Raw genomic sequence first — 23,370 nt, forward strand, 5'->3', positions numbered from 1 at the left:
GCAGTTGCGAATTCGGCAGCGAAGGAATTGGGGCCTGCACGCAGATGCGAATTCGGCAGCGCAGGAATTTGGGGCCTGCATGCAGTTGCGAATTCGGCAGCGAAGGAATTGGGGCCTGCACGCAGATGCGAATTCGGCAGCGCAGGAATTTGGGGCCTGCATGCAGTTGCGAATTCGGCAGCGAAGGAATTGGGGCCTGCACGCAGTTGTGAATTCGGCAGCGCCAGATTTGTGGCCCGCACGCAGAAGCGAATGGGGCAGTGCAAGATTGGACAGCCTGCACGTAGATGTGCATTCGGCAGCGCAGACATGGGGGTCTGCACGCAGATGCGGATTTGGCATCGCAGTATTTGGCGACCGTACCCAGGGTGCGCACTCAGTAGCGCACGAGAGCTTGCGTAAGTCAGGGGCTTGACTTAGCAAGATCTAAAACTTGGACGAGGGACTGTCCAAGGCATGTGGGTGATTCAGCAGCAGATGAAGCTAGGGCTGGCAGATGGAGCTGCCAGGCAAGCATGCAGAAAGTGGGAGCATAACTGGGGTGTTTCCAAGTTGCTGAAATCATGAAGCACATGGGGGGAGGAAGTTCTCCACTATATCCTAGAAATGGGGATATGGGTGAGCCACAAATGATCATGGGGATCATGGGGGAGTAAGTACCTATTATGTCCTGAAATATGGGGATCATGGAGGTGCCTCGCAGCTCACACACTTGGTTATAAATGGTGATGGTAATTCTTTGTTGTATAGGGTGAATACATAGAGAATAGAATGCATAGAGAGGAAATAACGTATGTAAACTTGTTGGTGTAGCATGCGAATTCTGTGCATAGCACACGTTGTGTAATCCTTTGTTAATGAGATAAATAAAGGTTGAGAGGTATTCTTGTATTCTCAGTGTGCTTGGTTAAGAGCAATTCTACTTGTGTATTCCGCTTGTCTTTAACATGGGAAAGTGGGGAAACCTCTCGGGTGAGGGAAACACTTAGTTAATAGGCAAACACGAGTGGATAGACGAGGGAAGGCTGAGTCTAGCGAGGGACTAGGCTGCCGCACGGGTTTATTCGCGTAGCGAAAAATTACCCCGTGACATAAAGCATAGTGGAGCCATCGTCCCTAGGCCATGGATGGTAGTGATTGTGAGGTCTTAGACGGTATTTGATAATGATTGAAATTGTATTTTTTTAAAAAAATTAATTTTTTTTATATTTTTAAATTATTTTAATATATTAATATTAAAAATATTTTTTTAAGTATTATTTTAATATATTTTTAAGTAAAAGATATTTTAAACTGCAACTATTAACACACTTTTAAATATCCCCTTAAAATATATAAGTGAAATAAGAGTTTTAAGGAAGTTATCTTGTAAGTGTCATTTGTTAGAGTCTGATTTAATAAGTACGATGACTTGTTATTTGATGAGTTTTGCAATGATCAGAGAAGATATTTGTAAATTTATTACATGAAATTTTTATATTTTTCAATAAAGTACCTTTAACCTCTCTAAGTTTAACATCCCCTTAGCTAGTGATAAGTAATGTGGTCCAAGTGATAGTGTTTGACTATTCTAAGACAAAAGAGACATGAACAATAAAAATAAAAATATGTTTGGTTGAAAAAACAAATATAAAAATAAATTTGTTTTTATGGATGATTTTGGATTGAATTTCTGTACTTTCAAAATAAAAGGTACAAATAAAACATGTTTCTAAAGAAAATATTTTTTTATTTTTTATTTTTAAATTGTCCTTGTAAAAAACTTTTGATTCCAAAATTATTTAACTAGGATATGTAAGGATAAAAATGATTATTATCATAGTTTTAAACCCCAACTCGGGGGTCGATTTGGGACAAAGCCTAAATTATTAATTAAGGTCGTAGTCACATGTCGGGTTGATCTAATTTGACATAAAAATAAAAGTCGTTATTATCATAATTTTAAAATTTAATTTAAGGGTTGACCTGAGTCCATGTAAGAATAAAAGAGGTTATTAATGTATTTTTAAAAATCAATTTAAGGGTCAATCCGCAACAATGCTCAGGTCACGAATGGGGTTCATCATTAAATCAAATCAACATAAGAAAAAGAGTAATTATTATCATAATTTTAAAACTTAATTTAAAAACTGACTCGAAACAATGTTCGAGTCATTTGTCACGAGGGTCAATCAGGATTAACTTGACTAATATAAGAATAAAAATGGTTATTATCATAGTTTTAAAACTCAATTCAGGGATCAACTCGAAACATGACCTAGATCACAGATTGGTTATGTTAACCTGAGTTGACATGGATTACTATAAGAATAAAAATTATTATTATTATAGTTTTAAAACTAGACTGGGGGTCAATTGAGGCAAGACCCAAGTCACAAGTTGGGAGGGTCAGCCTGAGTTGACCCGAGACAACGTATGAATAAAAAAGATCGTCATCATAGATTTAAAACCAGGTTGACCTTGAAAGTTAGCCCGAGGCGAAGTTCAAGTCATGTATCGGGAAGGTTAACTCTGTTGACCCAAAAAGGAATTTAAATAATCAAAGCATCTTGTTTTGATAAAAAAAAAAAATTAACAATTTTTTGACTTGTGTTTTATTCCGATTCAACATGGGTTTCTACCGAGTCAAGTTAAATCAATCTATGCTCTATTTTTTCTTAAATTTAAACTAATTGAGGCTCTAAATCAGCTTAATTTCGAGTCAATCTATCAAGTTGATTATGGTTTTATAACTGGGTTATTATAATATTAAAAAAAAAAAAAAAAAAACTTGTTTTGAAAAAAAATCTGGGTTATTATAATATTAAAAAAAAAAATAAAACAACTTGTTTTGAAAAAAATTTAAAAAAATCAACAAGATTTTTACCCGTGTTTTATCTTGGTTCAACTTGAGTTTTTTATAGAGTCAGACCAAGTCAATCAATGCTCTATATTTTCTTAAATTCGAACCAATTAAAGCCCTAGGTTAGCTTGATTCTAAGTTAATATATCAAGTGAGTCCTGGTTTTATAATCAGGGTTGTTATAATATTATAATTTCAACACTTAATATAAACTAAAATTAAAAATAATATCTAATTATTTTTAAAAAAATATATAAGTTTGATAACAACATATCTTAAAGGTAAAGTATACTTTTTTATATTTGATTATATCATGACCTTTAGAACCAAATATAATACAAAGATAATCAATTTGTCTTATATACAACTATGAAATACAATTATATTTTTATTTTTTTATGTCTTCATGATCTTTGTTTTTTTTGTCCCAAAACAATAATCAAATACTACAACATTGTTTAACTTTATATGTAAAAGCCATTTGAAATTAGCCCAATTGTCAATATAATATTTTAAATAATATAATTTTTTTCTCACGTGATGTTATGAATAAAAAAAAATGATATTTTAACAAGTTATTTTGTATTTTACATGGAAATTAAAGGGGAAGTGGAAGTTTAGAGGGATAAAATATATATAAAAACATTCTCTCTATTTTACAACTTCATTTTTAAAAAAACAAATGTGGCATTTAAACATTTCCTTTTTCTATCCCATTAAAGATTAAAAAACAGTTGAAGACTAATTATTTTAGTTGTTATTAGTATGTTAGCCTGCACTTTACAGCTGGTCAATATTAATTTTTTTAAAAAACATCAAAATAATATTTAATATATATAAAATATTTTAAGCGTTTTAGGCCTGATGGTCATGCAAGAGTCAAGCAAATTGGGTCTGACATCCAATACAAACCAAAGAGTCTTAGGTCTGGTGCTTAAGTTTTGCATGGTTATCAAGCCTAGGAGAATTTGGTCCAACAATTATGCCAAATCTAAAAGCTTTAGGTTTGATAGACATGTTGACCTAATTTTCTTGGGTCTAATAAAAATGTATGTGTATTAAATCACAACTGAGTCTAGCACTTAACAGGGTTGTTGTGCCTAATTTGTCATTAATTTGTCAGTTCGATATAATAGAAGGTTTGACTTATATTGAAGAATTTTTTCAACAATCTCAATTTGAAAATTTTTTTTGCTACTAACCAAATATTAATTATACAACAACAACAAAATTATTACAGGTAAGAAAGTAGTTATTTTAACTTTCATTTAGCATAAATACTGTCTTTATTTTTTTGAGTTAAGAGAATTATGATATAGTGAAATGCACTCGCAATATTATTTTATTTTTATACTAATTTAAAAATTAAATTGAGAGATGTTACATTAACAACTTTTTTTTGTTTTTATTGACACATATGATCCTCACTTTATTTTTTTATATATAAGTATTGATTTTATTATTCATATTTATATTTTTTTTATCAATTTTAAAAAACACATTAACAAAACCTACACATTTATCCTTTCACGTTAACAAAATTATCCAACCCATGACAAAATGAGTTGTCCAAATGCATGAGCACTTTTTTTTTTGTATTTATTAGTATAGATTATGAATGGTTCTTGATTTATTTAATTTAATAGATACATAAACTTCTGGATTTATGATCACAATTTTTTTTAAATGCATTGGAAAAGATTGCATATTAATTTTTTTTGTTGAAAAAAAATACAATTCATGGTAAAGCATTGGTCAAATAGCAGTGCATATTTACATGTTATTGCTAAATACTTTTAAAAAAAATTACTTTGGTCCTTTTATAGTTTAATTATATATTTTTATTTTATATTTATTGTTTCAAAAATTAAAGTTTACATCTCATAATTTATAAATTGCATAATATTTTATATCCGCATAAAAAAAGTAAGCAAAATTCCTCTCCTAAAGTTACAGAAAACAAAGTGAAAAACAACTAAACTAAACTATAGAAGAATAAGGTAATTTTTCCGTTTTTGATGAGATACCTTATATATATTCAAGTAATAGACATAACATCATATAAATTATCTTTAAAAATATATAAAATAGATGGATTATGTCAATTATGTTTTATGCAGGTTTAATAAAAATTAAAAAGTTGAATAAACCTAAAATAATAAAAAAGTTACTTTCTCAAAGTTCCCTAAAGATAAAAAAAAAAAATGGTTCGATATTTCTAAATAAAATAGACGAAAATCAATCTTAAGAAAAGAAGCTAAATAGGTAATGTCAACTATAGAGTTTTTTCCCATCAAGTTTCTGATTAAAAATCATTTTTAATATATCTTATAAAATTATTTATTTGCTAGTATAAATCATATAAATATAAAAATAAAAATAAAAATTAATTTCATAAAAAAAATACTAAACAAAAAAAACATACACAATTAATACTCGTATTATAGTTTTGAAACCGGGCTCAATTAGGTGGGTCTACCAGGGACTTAGGCGACCTGGAGCTAGAACTAGACCGAGTTGAAAACAACAAGAAAAGTTATGACTTGGTGTGACCTGGATGACCAGATGGGTTAATTTAATAACTTGATTGACCTGATAAAATCTGGTTGTAATCCGTTGATTTTTATTTTTTTTATTAAAATGATAATATTTTGAATTTTTTTTAAATAAAGATGGATCTTAATGACCGGTAATCCGATCAAAATCTCTAATTTAAACCTCTAATCAAACTAATTTTAAAAATTATGATTCATATTACACGGAGACCTGATAGAAGTCAAATGTTGGGTTAATAAAATAAATTTAGAGAAAACATAATAAAATTTAAATAAGAAATCAAATTAAAAACACAATTAATGATTTTACTTAAATAAAAAACAATCCAACTTACATATATGAAAGACGGCGTAATAAAATATATGGAAAATAATAGCCTGAAAAAATAAAAAAAATTCAAGAAGGAAAATTCTGAATAATAAAAAAACAGAAGCAAAGGACTGTTAACACCACACACCACCCATCCACACGAACCAGCATTTAAAAGCGAAGTCATTTTAGAACTCTGTTACTCTTCTCAACATTTCCCTTCTCCAACTCTCTCACTGAAAACAAATGGCGGCGGCTACATCCTTCTCCAATACCCTCACCATTCCAGCCCCTTCAAAAACCCTAAAGCCTGCATCTTCAAGATCGTTGCTATGTAACAGCAATTTAGGGTTTTCATCATCACTCTCTTCTAAGACCTTCAAACCACTCAAAGCCAGCAGTGGTAACATCTCTGCTGGAGTTTTGGGTGCTAAGATGGTCTCGTCGGTTCCCAGTGTGAAACCCATGATCTCTCTTGATTTTGAGACCTCTGTGTTTAAGAAGGAGAAGGTCTCTCTTGCTGGTCACGATGAGGTATTTACTTTATTTTGGAGTTATTTTCTAATTTTCGGTTTGAATGTAGATAAGTTCTTGAGTATTTTGAGTTGGATAAGAAAGATAAGATTTTTTTTTGCCGTGTTGTTTTTTAGAGTGGTAAAGAGAGATGCTTTATATGCTGTATTATGTTGTTATGGTTATGGATAGTGTTGTTTTGTGTATTTTGTGTAGTACATTGTGAGAGGAGGGAGGGATTTGTTCCACCTGCTGCCTGATGCATTTAAGGGGATTAAGCAGATTGGCGTTATCGGTTGGGGTTCCCAGGTGAATATTCTCTGTTTTTTTATGTTTTTTTTTTGTTAATTTTAGTTTATGTGTAAGTTGCCTCATATTTGAAGTATTGGATTTGTAGAAAGTGGCTCTATTTGTGCAAAACTTGTACACATCATTTATGCCATTGTCTGACTTTTGCTAGATAATCAATGATTTTTTATGTGCTTTAGTTTGGAATGCTTAACATAAGTTGCTAAACAATGATCCCTTGTTCCTCTTAGGGTCCTGCTCAAGCACAGAATCTGAGGGATTCTCTTGCTGAAGCAAAGTCTGATATTAAAGTCAAGGTAATTTGCACTTTGTTCTTATGTTCTGTTCTAGGTAGCTGTTTAGCAAAAAGCTTGTTTGATTGATTTTCCTGGCCGTATATTTGTATTGCTGCTTTGAATGATGCAGATTGGACTGAGGAAGGGCTCTCGTTCCTTTGCTGAAGCTCGTGGTGCTGGTTTTACAGAAGAGAATGGGACTCTAGGTGATATATGGGAAACTGTTTCTGGCAGCGATCTAGTATTGCTACTGTTTTCTGATGCTGCACAGGTTTGTTTATTAGTTCTGTTTGCATTTGTACCTCTGAAGATTTTCGGTTCAAATTTTGAGATTGCTTCTGTGTGTTTTCCTGTTTCTTGTTTTCTTTTAATTAGTGGGTTTGGAGGTTTTGGTAAAAATAGAAATGTTTAAAATTTGATATTTAACATACCTGTTCTCGTTGTGTGGAAAAATAAGCCAGAGAAAGATCTAGCATGTCTATAAAGCTACTCCATGCTGTTTCTCATTACCCTTTGTATGTAATCCTTGCAATATAGTGAAAAAGTTGTCAAATGTGCATCTTCTACTTGGACATTCTGTTTTGTATGTGAGGATAAGATGACAGTTTGGTTTTTTACGAAGAGTATGACCCAGAATCTTCAAGCAAACTCTTTTGGGAAGTTAGTTTCATAATCATTTCTTGGAGACTGCTCTTAAGTGCTCTGCATGTGGTAAATTTGTTGTGGCATATTAGGAAGGGAATGACAATGCTTCAGCTTTTTTTCTTCCCGAGAACATCATCTGTAGCTGTTTTTTTCGCTATCTTTTTTTTTCCTGTACTTTTTGGTAAACTAGAGGCATGGTGAAAGCAATCAAGTTTTTAAGAGTTTATCTTCTTTTTTTTCAAGTTAATGAAACAACACTTTTGTAGTTTATGGGCTGTCACATATAGTTCCATATCTTTTTTGTGGTTGATGATTACCTATTACATTTTCTGTCCTGTTTCTGTCAATGTTTTCCCCTTTGCAATTACAGTTTCATCTCTTGCAACAGGCAGATAACTACGAGAAAGTCTTCTCTCACATGAAGCCAAACAGCATTCTTGGGCTTTCCCATGGATTTCTTCTTGGGCATTTGCAGTCAACGGGACTTGATTTTCCAAAGAACATCAGTGTCATTGCTGTGTGCCCCAAGGGAATGGGTCCTTCTGTGAGGAGACTCTATGTTCAAGGCAAAGAGGTCAATGGTGCTGGAATTAATTCCAGTTTTGCAGTCCACCAGTTTCTTTGTGCCCCTGCCCCTGCCCCTCCACACACACACACACACACACACAAAATCCATCTGTTTTAATTAGGGGTTATTTCATTTCACTAACTCTTCATATTTTTATTCTTTTCTGTGTACAGGATGTTGATGGTAGAGCCACTGACGTTGCCTTGGGATGGTCTGTTGCCCTTGGTTCACCTTTCACATTTGCCACTACACTAGAGCAGGAATACAAGAGTGATATCTTTGGGGAGAGGGGTGAGTTTAGTTCCTTATTCCTTGTACTGTTATTATTTTGCTACTTTTCTTGCTTGATACCTGACTTTTCTTTATTGGTTTGCAGGCATTTTGCTTGGTGCTGTTCATGGAATTGTGGAGTCCTTGTTTAGACGGTACACTGAAAATGGAATGAGTGAAGATGAGGCCTATAAGAATACTGTTGAGTGCATTACTGGAACCATATCAAGGACCATATCAACCAAGGTGCATGCTATATTCAGACCCTCCTGCTACCAAACAGTTGTCTGCATCAATTTATTTAATCAGTGAAGCCAGGGATCAGTAGCCTAATTGATTTCGTTTCTTTGTTTCAACAGGGCATGCTGGCTGTATACAATTCCTTGTCAGCAGAAGGCAAAAAGGAATTCGAGACTGCTTACAGTGCCTCGTTTTATCCCTGCATGGACATCTTGTATGAGTGCTATGAAGATGTAGCCTCTGGAAGTGAGATTCGCAGTGTTGTGCTGGCTGGACGTCGCTTTTATGTATGTTCACACTTTCTGTTGCACCCACCATACTGAAATGCTTTTGAAACTATTTTTTAACTTGGAATTTGGGAACTGATATCTTCTTTTACATCTATGTTGAAGATATGATCTCTGTCCCCATAGATGAAGAGACTTGAAGCTTGTTTTATTGTGATGTGCTATTCCTTTTACAGGAAAAGGAAGGTCTACCAGCTTTTCCAATGGGTAAAATTGATCAGACACGCATGTGGAAGGTTGGTGAGCGAGTCCGGGCTGCCCGGCCAGCTGGGGACTTAGGTCCATTGCATCCATTCACTGCTGGTGTCTATGTGGCACTAATGATGGCTCAGGTACTTTGCTCTTGTTCTGAGTATGTTAGGACAACAAAATGTTGAAGACGCTGAAAGCATGGTATTTACTTGAAGTTTGTATTCATAGAAGCTGGGCTTATTTGATTTATGAATTTGAACTCGAATGAATAATTAATTTCTTTCTGTGAAATCTTATTTAATTTTCACCTGGTGGAACTGGTGAAACTGGAGAAAGAAGCTCGTAGTAGTTGGTGCTCCATTGTTTTTTGCTTTTCTGCTGTCTAATATCTATTGCTTCTTTCCAGATTGAAATATTGAGAAAGAAAGGCCATTCTTACTCTGAGATCATTAATGAAAGTCTGATTGAATCTGTGGATTCCTTGAATCCATTTATGCATGCCCGTGGAGTTTCTTTTATGGTTGATAACTGCTCAACCACAGCAAGATTGGGATCAAGGAAATGGGCTCCTCGTTTTGACTACATCCTCACCCAGCAAGCCTTGGTAGCGGTAGACAAAAGTACTCCCATCAACCGTGACCTCATCAGCAACTTCTTTTCAGATCCAGTGCATGGAGCCGTTGAAGTCTGTGCCCAATTAAGACCCACAGTTGACATTTCCGTGCCAGCAGATGCTGACTTTGTGCGACCTGAGCTCCGCCAATCTAGCAACTGAGATTCAAAAGGAGAACCTTTAGCTTGAAATAACCGGGAGAATTTTTCCATATTTGGTCTGATGGAGAAGCTCCCATGAGTTACTAGCAGAGTGTAGTTTTATTATGAACTCCTAGTGTGAGCTTGAGTACTGTCTGTCTGTCTGTCTTGTTCTGCATTAAAACGAGTATGTATTTTTTTCATGTCAGCATCTAAAGAGTATGCACTTGTATGAGCAGCTTAGTTGCCTTTCCACTATGCAGAAGTGAATTCTAGTTCTGTTGTGATATATGGAAGTTACCTCGCATCAGAGTAACCATATAGTACAATTGGAATGCGGGGGAAAAGGGAGGTCGAATATACATGCCATGACATGGGAGAGATGCGCTCTTCTTTCTGATTTTGTCTCCACTCGCTCCTTAGGCACTAAAACGCGGGATGATAATTACAATCACCTCTAAACATGCAATAGAAGCAGGGGTGGAATCTGGTTGGTTTAAAACTCCGTTGCAGTGTTGAGAAAACAACCGGGCCTCTGATGTTCAAGAGTGAGATTATGGGTGGGAAAGAGGGTGCACTGCCTGGTACCTGGTAGGTAAATTTGGAAAAAGAAAAGCTTCAGCTCGATACCATTTCCTCTGTGCCAAATGGGTTCATCCATGTCGTGTACTTTGGAAAAAGAAAGGCTTTAGCTTGAGACTACTTCCTCTGTGCCAAATGGGTTCATCCATGGCATGAAATCAGATTGTCCCACAGCCATTTTTGTGAACGACGAAGAATTCATCCAATCTGAACTATGTCCCTGTATTGGAACAGCTTTTAAATGAAAAGCACTCAAGGCTTCACTCTCTTGTCATGAATGCAAGACATGAGCTTTCACATCTGTTTATAACGAGAACAATTTCGTTAGGGAGGTAATTTAGGGGCAAACCTCAAATATTCCCCCTACTACTTGATTTGGTCCCTGATTTATGGTTGAATTGGATTTCTAAATTCTAACTTGAGTCGTTTGTCCATTTTTAATATGGATTCCATTCAAATTGTATGTTATGCATAAAAATGATGTTGTTTTGTTTGAAGCTTGATTTTGTTTTTCTGTCAATATTTGCTGAGAGTTCAAACATAAAACTCAAAGGAGAATTTTTGAAACCTTTGAAAACTTCAAGGGACTCAATTGACGTTTGGGTTTTAATTTGGGGGGTTGATTTGAAATTTGGCCAAAATGGAAAAAAAAAAGAAAAAAGAAAAAGACTTCAATGCATTTGAAAAATTAAAAGCCGTAAGACACGTAAACCGGCAATTACAGACCCTCCGATTTCATTTTCTTCGCTCTCTCCCGCCCTTCCTTACGTGTATATACGCCATCACCATCGCCTTCATTTAATATCTTTCCATTTCTATTTTTTTTTATAAATAATTAAAAAACAGATCTTAGAAGAATCGAAAATGGCGAGTCGGTTCGGTTTCCAATCGTCGACAATGATCGTGACAAACACACCGGGGGCTGATCTCGCACTCACAAACCTCGCTTACTGCTCACCCTCCGATCTCCACAACTTCGCCGTCCCTGGAACCAAGCTCTTCTTAGCTTTAGTCGCTGACTCCTTCGTTCTATCTCTTTCATATCCTTTACGTAGTTATACATTCATCTCGATTTCAATTTTGACTGCATTCGTATTTTCATTAATCTGATCATTAAGTTTTGATATTGTTAATAATTAGGTTTTATTTTGTTTTGTTTGCTCAAATCTACATGATGATCAAACAGAGAATTGACCGACTTAATCTTCTTGTTTGTTGTGATAATCTTTTTTGTTAGTATAAGTAAATAATCGCATTACCATTAAGTTATTCTTGGTCAAAAGTCTATGGTTTTAAATTTATTCTTTCTCTTTTGATGTCCGGCGAGTGACAAATGAGAAACTTTAAATGTGCGTGATCGTGTGTTGTAACAATTTTAGTTAGTTCTTTGTTGAAGTAATCACAATTTGGTGGCCTTAACTAAGACTTACTCCTCATGAAAATATTCGTCCTGGCCAAATTGCGCTGAATGCGATTCAGAGAAGGCACGCGAGGGTTTCATCTGGTGATACGGCATCTGTGCGCAGGTTGATTTGTTTTTATTTTTTTTTATTTTTCCTGTTCTTACGAATTGCAGTTTCTAATTGTTGGCTGGGTCAAATTTCTTAGGTTTATCCCTCCTGAAGATTTTAACCTTGCATTATTAACACTTGAGTTGGAATTTGTGAAGAAAGGGACTAGAAATGAACAGGCAAGTAGATTGGAAGTCCTGATCTTTTGATTATGGCGGCATTAAACTTTGTGCTGTTTTAGGAAGGGTGGCAGGATTAAGGGATTCTCGTTTTTTTTTTTTTTTTTTGCAGATTGATGCTGTTATTCTGGCCAACCAACTTAGGAAACGGTTTGCTAAACAGGTAGAGATTTGTGTCCCCTACCTGTTGTATATGATTGAAAATATTTCTTAGTTGCAGTCATGTTTATTTTGATTGGATTTTTACTGTTAATCTAGTAATTTGCATCATCAGTGATTGGAAAATGCCTTGAAGTGATCGAACTCTTCCTTTTTATGTGTTGGAATCACGAGTTTCATTTTTTCTCTTCTGGTTTTTCTTGCAAAACAAAAACTGGTTATTTGAAGCTTGCTGGTTGAGACTATATGTGATTAATTGTAGAAAGAATACAGGATTGGTGACACATAACTTTTGATCAATTTGAACTTAAAAAATGAACACCTGGATAAGATCAGACATGCTTGCTTGTACGATATCATGTGAATTTGACTTTTTTTGTGATGCCCATCTCTCTCTTGTGCACACACTTTTCTCATGCACATTTCTTTTCCATCTAAGGTAGCGTTCAATACAAGGTTAAAAATTGGAAGGGAAGTTCTTACAAGTGTAATTATTACAAAAGTAATTTAGAGGATGTAGAGTTAGTTTTAAGGAGGTTTGGTGAATTCATAAATTGAAGATTAAATTGTTAGTGAAAGGAGAGAAAATAATTAAAATATTACTAATGATTAGAGAAAGAAATAAAAAATTATCTGGATGTCTGTTAAGATAAAAAGAAGATAATGAAAAGAAATAATCTTGCTAGTGAGGTTAAAATTTTATCCTCCACGCGTGCAGGGTAAAACTTAACATCTAAAGGCATCAAGATGGGGGTAATAATTATCCCTCTCGATGTTTCACCTTTCCCATCAAAGGAAACCAATCTAACTTAAATACAAAAAAGGGCAATTTTTAACCTCATTACCTCTGGCCCAGATATATCTTGATTAGTTATATCTGACTGAGATTTCCATTTTTGATTTTGATCTATATTTGCATATTGTGCTTGAGGCATGGAATTTGACTTCGTGTATGCAGGTTATGACATCAGGGCAAAAAGTAACATTCGAGTATCACGGAAACAATTACATATTTACGGTCACTCAAGCTGCTGTGGAGGGGCGAGAAGATTCTAAAGATGCTGAGAGAGGAATGATTTCAAGTGACACGTACATTGTCTTTGAAGCATCAAATTCTAGTGGCATAAAGGTCAAATTTTGATATTTGTGTTGTGAGCTTGCCTTTTATTATCCATGCTTAACTTTTGTGGCTTAGGGCAAACCACCTATCTGTGGATTTTAATCATCTTAAAAAATTGTTCTTGGTAACCTGAATAGATGATGACCTGCTTCTTTTCAACTTTTGAATTGTTCAGTATAACATGTGTATGCCATTTTAAACTGTAGTTTCTTTTCTTTTATAAATAAATCTAACTAGAGGTAAACTGTAATGGTTTTTGACATGGATACTTCCATGGTTGTGTCATTCTAATCTGTGAAATAGTATCATCCTAGATTGCACAGAATTTGCACCTGGTAAATGCTCAGCATTACCAAACTTGGTGGAGAATGTGTGTTTGATGCCATGTTATTGCAGGCATCTGTGACAATTGAATCTATTTCCTTTGACTGTCCTTATTGCTCGGTCCTCTTTAGGAAAGTATTCCTCTAATCTGACATGCTGATCATAATTATAACTTGATGAATCGATTGGAACTTTATGGGTTTATTTACATTTATTGTCACACAGATTGTCAATCAGCGTGAAGCTGCCAGTAGCAACATCTTTAGGCAACAGGAGTTTAATCTTCAGTCACTAGGTATAGGTGGTTTGGGCGCTGAATTTGCAGATATATTTCGAAGAGCTTTTGCCTCTCGTGTTTTCCCACCTCACGTGACAAGCAAGTAATGCAGTTAACACTTCAAGTTATATTGATCCAATTAGGGATATGCGGGTGTTCTTGCTGTTAATAAGCATTTGATTTTCCAGATTGGGGATCAAGCATGTAAAGGGAATGCTGCTTTATGGGCCTCCTGGCACTGGAAAAACTCTTATGGCTCGTCAAATTGGAAAAATGTTGAATGGGAGGGAGCCAAAGGTTTGAAATTGATTTCACAGTTTTTTTCTTTGCATTGGTGTGCGTGTGTTTGTTGGTCTGTTAGAAGGAAAAGAATATTTGAACTTTTGCTGCTAGTGTCATCTGAAATTTGCTTTTACTTTTAATATTTATGCCTATCTCAACACCGGAGATTTCTATTTCATTTGATGTGTGGGAAGTTGGACAAACATATTAACATTGATGCTTTATAACACTTAGTATTCCTGTTTATGACTGATGTTTTAATATAATTGAGCTGTGTGCTATGTTTTGGTAAGCAGTAGAACATGTTTGGTTTACTTGTGTGTTCAGTGGAATGCTGTATTTCAGGATCTTATAAGCCATCCATCTGAGTTAATTGTTATGATGTATTTCTACCGTGTGTGAACCTTTTGTGGTTATGGTTTTACTTTTGAATTACATCTTATACTTTTTATGTGAAGGTTCAGATTCAAGTGTGAAATAGTATATTGTAATGGAACATCAATAATAAATATGTGCCTGTTATTGTTAATTACTGTTTAATGCTAGGAATCATTGTGTGATTTCTTTGTTTGGTAACACTGCGCTAGATTGTTAATGGCCCTGAAGTCCTAAGCAAATTTGTCGGCGAGACTGAAAAGAATGTTAGAGACCTGTTTGCTGATGCTGAAAATGATCAAAGGACCAATGGTAAGGGACCTCTTTGAGCCACAATATGATTTTAGATATTTTCTCCATGATGCTAATGCCACCACTACTTTCACTTTTCAGGGGACCAAAGTGATTTGCATGTAATAATCTTTGATGAAATTGATGCCATATGCAAGGTATGAGATTTCTAAACTCTTTGTTACCATTTATGCAAGTAGATTTTATTGCTTATGTTATATAGCTATCATTCCACTTTTTCAACCCCGCCACTGTCCAGGACAGGAGAGCCATTTTTAAGCCAATTAGTATTCATCTAATGGTGATTGAAAGTGTGTTTTTGATCCTGGTTTTGGTGGTTGGTAAAGTTTTTGCAGTTATCTTTCAAATATAGTGAGAAAATGGTAAGATATCCCTAAGTAATGCTTAGCTAATCTTCAATCTAAGGGTAGATTGTTAACATCTGTTCTGAAAAGAAGAAAAGTAGACGAGAATAAAAAGTGATAGAAAAGCACCATTGAAAAGCCAATTAAGTGCCCTGATAGTTTGGGGAGGGATTTTATTAAAAAGAATATTATTCAAGCACCTTTAGATGACAAAGTCATTTTTATCAAGTAAATATATTGTGTTACCTAGGAAAGATGTACCAACTTTGATTGTGGTTCTCTTCATGTATGTGTATATGTTAATGGCAAAAACTTTAATCAAGCACACATTTCTGGCATAGTTGCTTTTGTTCTAATGATAATCTGTCAGTGATGCAATGCTCATTAGTGTCCATGAATGTTGGAATTGAGGCTGTCCACATACATTATAAAAATGATAACAGAAGACACATGCATGTTTTATTTTTTGTTTTTGCAGTCAAGAGGATCAACTTGAGATGGTACTGGAGTCCATGATAGCATTGTGAATCAGCTTCTTACAAAGGTTGGTGAAAAGTTCTCCGTGCTTTCTGAACATTCGAGAAAATAAAATAGTTTTCCTCGGCCGTTGTAATCTGCTTAAAATGCTTTGTGATTCCATTTACATGACTAAGAGACTGCTGCTTTTCAGATAGATGGTGTGGAGTCCCTGAATAATGTTTTACTGATCGGAATGACCAACAGAAAGGATTTGCTTGATGAAGCACTTTTGAGGTTACTGCCTTTCTCCTTTTCTGTTACTCATGTAAAACAGTGTCCCATTTTATTGCAATTACATATAGTGGAAGCATGGGTTGCAAATAATAGAAAAAGTTGAAGTGTAATTAGTTCAATGAATCAATATGAGAGTTGAACTCTAGTTAGTTTTTGGAACTCATGGAGATGATGATTTAAACAGAGAACAGTAATGCAGGATGCAAAGAGTGTAGATAAATGTAATTTATTCTGAAAAATACAAGAAATTTGAAATCTTTTCTCCCCACTATTTTTTGGCTTAAGGACAACAAAGCTTCTACTTGAACAAATATCCTTTCATCTTCAAACATTTTGATTTCCTGGTTTGTAGGCCAGGACGATTGGAGGTTCAAGTTGAGATAAGCCTTCCCGATGAAAATGGTCGGCTGCAGATTCTTCAAATTCACACAAACAAGATGAAAGAGAATTCTTTTCTATCTCCCGATGTAAATCTTCAAGAGCTTGGTATGTACTCTCACACGGTGATTTTGTGGAGGGGGTGCGAATGTGGAAGGGGTGCGGTAGGAGGGTGGAATGAGGGTTTATGTCCTGCCATATCATATTTGTTGGTGAAGTGATTTATATTCAAAACTTTGTTAATTGGACTGAGTAAAGTTTATAAAATTGATTTATTTGTGTACAGCTGCTCGTACAAAAAATTACAGTGGAGCAGAACTTGAAGGTGTAGTGAAAAGTGCAGTATCATTTGCTTTGAATCGACAACTAAGTCTAGATGATCTTACCAAGCCAGTAGATGAAGAGAGTATTAAAGTAACTATGGATGACTTTCTGCATGCACTCCATGACATTGTTCCGGCATTTGGAGCCTCCACTGATGACCTTGAACGATGCAGGTAGAGTTAGAAATGTTCTACTTGAAATCATACATTATTTTTAAATCAGGCTTTCAAAAAGTGTTGACAATTTTTTGAATCTCAATTTACCCCGGCAATTCTGGAGGCAAAGCTCTTGGTATGAGGAGCTAAATTTTCTATGGTGGATAAGAGCTTAAATAATTATATTATAGCTAGGCATGGTTGGTTGTGTGAAAGTAGAAAATGTAATCCCACTCAAATATAAATGCCTAAATTGTGCGACGTAACATGAATTGTAGACTTAATGGCATGGTGGACTGTGGTGATCGACACAAGCATATTTATCATAGAGCTATGCTACTGGTGGAGCAAGTTAAAGTTAGCAAGGGAAGTCCAATGGTTACTTGCCTTCTGGAAGGCCCAAGTGGCAGGTAAGAACTTTCCCTTCCGTTTTACATTTCCCTATTCATTTGCTTCACCTAATCTCCCTTATTGTCTGTTTTTTGAATGTTCTCTTGTGTACAGTGGTAAAACTGCATTGGCAGCTACTGTTGGCATCGACAGTGATTTTCCATATGTCAAAATAGTGAGCTCTTTCCCCATAATATACATTAATTTTCATAGCCACTTTAATACTGTATATTTTTGTTCTTACGCTTTTGAGTTTCCACTTATTTGATAGATCTCAGCTGAAACAATGATTGGTCTACAAGAGAGCACTAAATGTGCTCGGATTGTTAAGGTATGTCAATGGGAGGTTTATGTGCCCTTGTACAAAGCTCTGATGGTACCCCCGGGTTTTATCATGCTTTTCATTTTTCCCTTTTAAATTGGAACTTGAACTTCTCCACACCCCAAAACTTGCTAACAAGCGTTATCAATCTATAATATATTTGTAACTCTGTATTTACTGTTCAGTTTCACCCGCAACTAGTACTACTTGCCTTTATAATGTAATGAATTAAGCACTGGATAACTTGGTACTGTCCACAGGTGTTTGAGGATGCGTACAAGTCTCCTTTGAGCATTATAATTCTTGATGACATTGAGAGGTATCTACTTTGGAATTTACAAGTTATTAACTTTGATCATTTGCTTAGGTCCTATGTTTTTATTTTAAATGAATATTCATGATGATCAGTTGATAATTGATGTTGCAGGTTATTGGAGTATGTTGCTATTGGGCCTCGCTTTTCAAATATAATTTCTCAGACATTGTTGGTACTCCTCAAACGTCTTCCTCCCAAGGTTTTCCTTCTTCCCTTTTCCCTTTTTTGGGCTGTAGCTGCTTCTGTGCATATTTTGTGGTAATGTGTTTTCTTGCGGCTCCAGGTAAGATAACACTTGACTTCAGATATTATAAAATTAAGAGCAAAAAAAGTCCTCCTTCCATTCAGTGTTCTACAGTACTTTGTGCATAATACTCTCTGATTAGCCTTGGCACCTAGAACCTTCTGAATGGTCAAGTAACTATATCCACATAAGAAATGCTCATCAGTCTCTGTAAACTGCTGTTACTTTTTAGGCCAAAGTAGCACCTTTGGTTGATATGTTGGTCATACTATCCGTTCTTCCCCAAAGAAAAAGGGAAAATAGAGTAAATTATGGCCTGTATAGTTTCAACGAATTGAATTTCTTGGAGCATCAGTGAATAGTCTGGATTCATGTAATCTTGATATTGTGTATTTAGTTGTGAAGGAAGGGAAAAGGGATAAGAAGTTTGCATGGGTGCTGGATATAGGCTATTAATGCAATGGCTAAACTTATTTTCGTTCAGTACTAGTGACTGTCATCCTCCATGCTGTTGCAAATGTCATCTTGTGACATCCTCCGCGCTGTTGCAAATGTCATCTTGTGAGAGCCAATGATGTTCATGATTATTTGATAATTATCTATCTTGGGACCTTTTTCTTCTTCACTTATTTGGTTAGTAGTTTTCCTGACCTTATTAAACCTGCAATTTTTATAATTCTTGAACTTTACTTTCAGGGAAAGAGACTTCTGGTGTTAGGGACAACAAGTGAAGTAAGCTTCTTGGATTCAGTTGGTATTTGTGATGCTTTCTCTGTTACTTACCTACTCCCCACATTGAAGGCAGAGGATGCAAAGAAGGTAATATGGTCATTTGATGTACACCTTTTCATCCTTTTGCAGTTTAGTATTGTTTCCTTGGTCATTAATGGTAAGAATATAAAGCATCTTTTTTTGTTTATGTTACTCATAATTAAGCATTTCTTGTAAACCAACAAAACTACTTGAGCTTTTGAATAAAGGTTTCTAATGGAATGATGAATGTGAAAGGTGTTTAAAGGGGTGCTGGCTTGTAGCTAGGATGGGGAATTGACACCATCTATTTATTTGTTTTTCTAACAAAAAGATTCATACAAATCTATTTCAAAGCTTTTAAGAACGGTTCTGGCTGGAAATAATTGATTTGTCTTGAGGACGTTGCATGTAATGATATATCTGGTCATTGCTGCTAAGAGATGTTTGGACAGCTCTATTCTCTATGGATGTCGTACTTGTTCTCAAGTCCCAACTCCCCTCTCTCTATAATTTGTTTTCAGGATTCTGCATGGATAATTCAAACGCGAGCTCACATTTATTAGTTCCTCTGATAGTAAATATTTGACAGAACCTTTATGTTAATATGGTGCATTCCTCTCCAGGTATTGAAACAACTCAATGTTTTTGCTGAAGATGACATCAGTGCTGCTGCAGAAGCCCTGAATGATGTAAGATTGTCTCCTGAAATGCTTATTTTATACACAATTTTGCTGCCAAAACTGAGATCTGGTCAAGGAGAGATGAATTGCTCTTCTAACACTATTGGATGCCTCCCTCGTCAGTAGATTGGTCATTACTTACTTGAATCGCGAATCATAACTAATTTCTGATGGAGGCTACTACATTCACGTTTTCATCCATCGAGGGGCGTATTTTTGAGATCATGTCCTAGTCATATATGCAAATGATGGTTTAGGCTCTTAATTATTACCCCCTCCCTAGGAACTAAAATGACACGGTTTTTATGATTGTCTTTTCTGCAATCACAATGTGGAATTGCTCAAGCCTGGCCCATCAATGGCATTTAAGCAATGACACGGTCATGGTATCTCACTGGTGAAATTTGTTTGATCGTTCTTGGGTGAACTTGACTTCCGTTGAATAACGAATAACCATCTGGGATATTTTCATCCTATATTTTTTATATTTAAATAGGTAAATCTATACTTTTCTGCCTTAATATTCAATCCTAACCTCTTTTCTTTCCTTAATCTCTCTTCATTAGATGACTATCAAGAAGCTCTATATGCTGATCGAGATGGCTGCCCAAGGAGAGCAAGGTGGAGATGCAGAGGCTATTTATTCCGGCAAAGAGAAGATTAAGATTGCACATTTTTACGATTGCTTTCAGGACATGGTGCGATTTTAGTTTGAAGCTCGCTCGTTTACCTTGCCAAAAAAAATCCCCTCCCATTTTAATTTTTTTACCACGTCCGTTGTGGCGATCTTTTGCTGTATATTTTTGGTAAATTTAGGTGTGATTTACCCTGAGCTTTTGAGGCACTAAGGTTTGTATTAGGTTTGTAAAGTTGCAGATGAGTTTGAGAACAAGGTCGATGCATTTTGTATTGAAACCCGCTCTTAAAGGTTTGCGCCACTTGCGTCTTGCTCATCACAATTCATAAATAAATAAGTAAATAAATTCCCAGTTGCCCATGGAAAAATCAGGTGCGTCAATATAACAACAAGCTTTTCACAGTTCACACAGCAGAAGCCTAAGAGTTGTCCCCTCGAGGACGAAGGGTAGGGCGTGACTATACACATCTCATCAAAGGAAAATAACACTCCGTCGGAAAAGGGGAAAAAAAGAAAAAGAAAAAGAAAACCCTAAATATCGAGATTAAAGAAAATAGTACAGCCCTAATCATACTTCTCTCTCCAAGAACAAACAAGAAATAAAACCCAAGAGAGAGCCAATAAGATATCACCAACTGTCTGTCTCAAACAAACCCAAGCCGACACCTCGACTCTCCTCTCAAAATTAACCCTCCAAAGAACCATGAAAACATGAAGAACAGCGCACCCCTTTGCAAAGAATGATTGGAACTCTCTATCCTTGACAAAGGAAACCATGAATATCAAGAACCCGATATCAAACAGAAGCAACCCGGAAAATGAATCAGAGGTCCGGATCAGGAGCTGGTCGTGTGGGGTCGACCCCATCAGCTTTGTGGCAGTTTCATTACCATGTGTGAAGGTGTAGATTTCCTTCATTTGGAACATCATCAGTGTTCCACTTGTTATGGCTATCAGGGAGTGTAGGATGCAGATCGTAGAGAAAGCTGACGAAGATGATGTCATCTGAGGGCTGATGCTTTAATCAGACGGTCGTCGTCCGTTTGGGAATTTAGGCATGGTTTTAATTCTGAGGAGATGGGAAACAAAGGAACATGGAGAGAAAGAGTTCTCTTTGAGATACGGAGCAGAGTTTTGTCAGCGGATTCGTGCGGGGAAGATAAATGGAGAATGTAGGTGTCTTTCTGTCAAGATAAGGATCTTGTGGGGCCCAAAATAGAGGACAGTTTGTCCTAATATTGGACACGTGTCATGTGTTTAGTCGCACTGACGTAATATGACGACTGTGCATTAATTGATTAAAAGAAACTAAGCTGCCTGTTACGTTTTCACTGTAGCACTTTGTAGTGTTTATTCTTTAATAAATATCCGAGGATAATATCTGGTGTTTTTAACCTGGTCCGGTGATCTATCCAGTTTAATACTTTGGATTATGGATTTTATCAGTCATCTAGCCAACTTTAATTTTTTATAAATTAAAATAATATTATTTTATTAAAAATAAAAAAATAATCAATAAATTCCAATTAAATTTTTTATTATGTTTTATCCGGTGAACTAGTCAGCAAAAATTTTAATTATTTTATTTTTTTATAAATCTAGCTCATTTCTAACCCTCAATAAGTAAGATTCCAGAGTCGATCCATCAGACTGAATTTTAAAACTATAATAATAATTTTGAATTTGATCTTCAAATCTAAATTAACTTATAACTATGTATTTTTTAGAAGAAAAGGCTCAATTAAAAGTTAAAGGATTAAAGTATAAAAAGCTAGTAAAATAAATGATGATTTTGAATTTCATATAAAAACTTTATTTTGATCCTTATATTTTTTTAGTTTATAGTGATCTATCATTTTATTTGTTAAAATTTTATTTTTGTCACCAAAATTCATTTCACTTATTTTTCAATCATTTATTTTTCAATCATTTCTTTTGTGTAAGTAAAGAGAAAATGTTGAATTTTAATATAAAGAGAAAAAATTATTGTTGATGATAATTTTAGTCTCCAAAGAAATTGAAATCAGTATCAATGAGTTCTATTTCATAAGAATAGTTTCATCTAAATGTTTTGTTTTCTTCTCTTTATTTAAAGAAATAGATCTAACCGTGAAAATGTTTTTTGGGTTCAGGTTATTTTTAGTTTTTTGAAGTCTTTGATATGTTTATCAAAATGTTATCTAAGTGTTTTAGGTAAAAATAAATTGAAAATGAGTTTTAAAGCTAAAAAAAATTCAAAGTCCTGTGTTTCCGGCGATCTCTTATCACAAGATTATGTTGAAAACAAATGACATATTATTTGCTCTTTTTTTAATAAATAAATAGGACTCACAACATGTCATCTGTCCTTTTAAGAAATTACAAAAATAAAAATAGGTCAAAGATATATATATATATATTGAATCCAATCCAATTAAACTCGTGCGCCGGGTTATAGATTTAATAAGTTAATCTGCAACATCCAAGCTACTATTATTTTTTATTATTTAATTTTTTTTCTTTTTATTTTTTTTAAAATATAATTTTATCATTTGTTATTAGTAATTTATTTTTTTAACTCAAACCTAAAAGAATTCAATATCATCCTTTGTTATCAATGACGTATTTTTATGCACCACATGATTATCATGATTTTTTTATTTCTTGAAAAAATATTTTATATACAAAATTATCACGTGTTTTAATATCATATAAATAAATAAAAAATAATTCATGAAATAAATAATTTATTGAATTTCATGACATTCATGATTTGGATCGTGAGTTTACTTGCTTGATTAGAATTCACTTAATTTTTTAATTTAATTTAATTTTTTATTAATTTTATTTTTTAATATTAAATTAATTTAAAATTAAACTTTTTAATTTATTTTTAAGATTATTCTCGTAAACTTTATGAGTTAATTTATGTTAATTCAACTAGATAAAATATTTTTTTATTTTAACATCAAATAAAAATATCATTTTAAAAATTATATTTTTTAGAAATCATATTTTTTAGAAAACAAGTCATCAATATCTAGAAACTTGTTTTTATACTTTAATATATTTTTTTTATTCAAAACCGCTGCCTCGTGCGTACCGCGCGCTAATGGTATAGTCTTGACTCTTTACAGAAGTGGGGGCAATGTCGGACTTCAGTGATGGGCCATGGCAGGCTAATTAGTCATTGATTCCATGCCCTAATTAGCCCT

General features: G+C 34.5%; 2 protein-coding genes and 1 long non-coding RNA gene across 3 annotated transcripts; all 3 read left to right on the forward strand.

Moving 5' to 3' along the window:
- Positions 1-715: 715 nt before the first annotated feature.
- On the forward strand, positions 716-10,775 carry LOC105138868 (uncharacterized). Its single transcript, XR_844880.1, has 3 exons — positions 716-906; positions 1,878-1,880; positions 10,765-10,775. It is a non-coding gene; the product is annotated as an uncharacterized LOC105138868 (long non-coding RNA).
- On the forward strand, positions 5,891-10,048 carry LOC105138867 (ketol-acid reductoisomerase, chloroplastic-like). Its single transcript, XM_011045083.1, has 10 exons — positions 5,891-6,241; positions 6,437-6,529; positions 6,760-6,825; positions 6,935-7,075; positions 7,838-8,065; positions 8,191-8,308; positions 8,394-8,533; positions 8,647-8,814; positions 8,991-9,146; positions 9,413-10,048. The coding sequence occupies exons 1-10, from the start codon at positions 5,954-5,956 to the stop codon at positions 9,779-9,781; spliced, it is 1,767 nt and encodes a 588-aa protein (XP_011043385.1). The 5' UTR covers positions 5,891-5,953; the 3' UTR covers positions 9,782-10,048.
- A 274-nt stretch (positions 10,776-11,049) lies between the features above and the next one.
- On the forward strand, positions 11,050-20,683 carry LOC105138869 (vesicle-fusing ATPase). Its single transcript, XM_011045084.1, is given in 21 exon segments — positions 11,050-11,381; positions 11,772-11,867; positions 11,950-12,031; positions 12,144-12,194; positions 13,149-13,319; positions 13,860-14,014; positions 14,100-14,208; positions 14,781-14,880; positions 14,962-15,017; positions 15,703-15,768; positions 15,895-15,977; positions 16,330-16,463; positions 16,642-16,852; positions 17,113-17,244; positions 17,339-17,399; positions 17,496-17,555; positions 17,807-17,865; positions 17,974-18,061; positions 18,803-18,925; positions 19,483-19,548; positions 20,106-20,683. Coding segments are annotated over 21 exon segments (2,223 nt in total). The 5' UTR covers positions 11,050-11,205; the 3' UTR covers positions 20,250-20,683.
- Positions 20,684-23,370: the final 2,687 nt, after the last annotated feature.

The sequence above is a fragment of the Populus euphratica genome, unplaced genomic scaffold (assembly GCF_000495115.2).
Source record: "Populus euphratica unplaced genomic scaffold, PopEup_1.0 scaffold84.1, whole genome shotgun sequence".
Taxonomy (NCBI): domain Eukaryota; kingdom Viridiplantae; phylum Streptophyta; class Magnoliopsida; order Malpighiales; family Salicaceae; genus Populus; species Populus euphratica.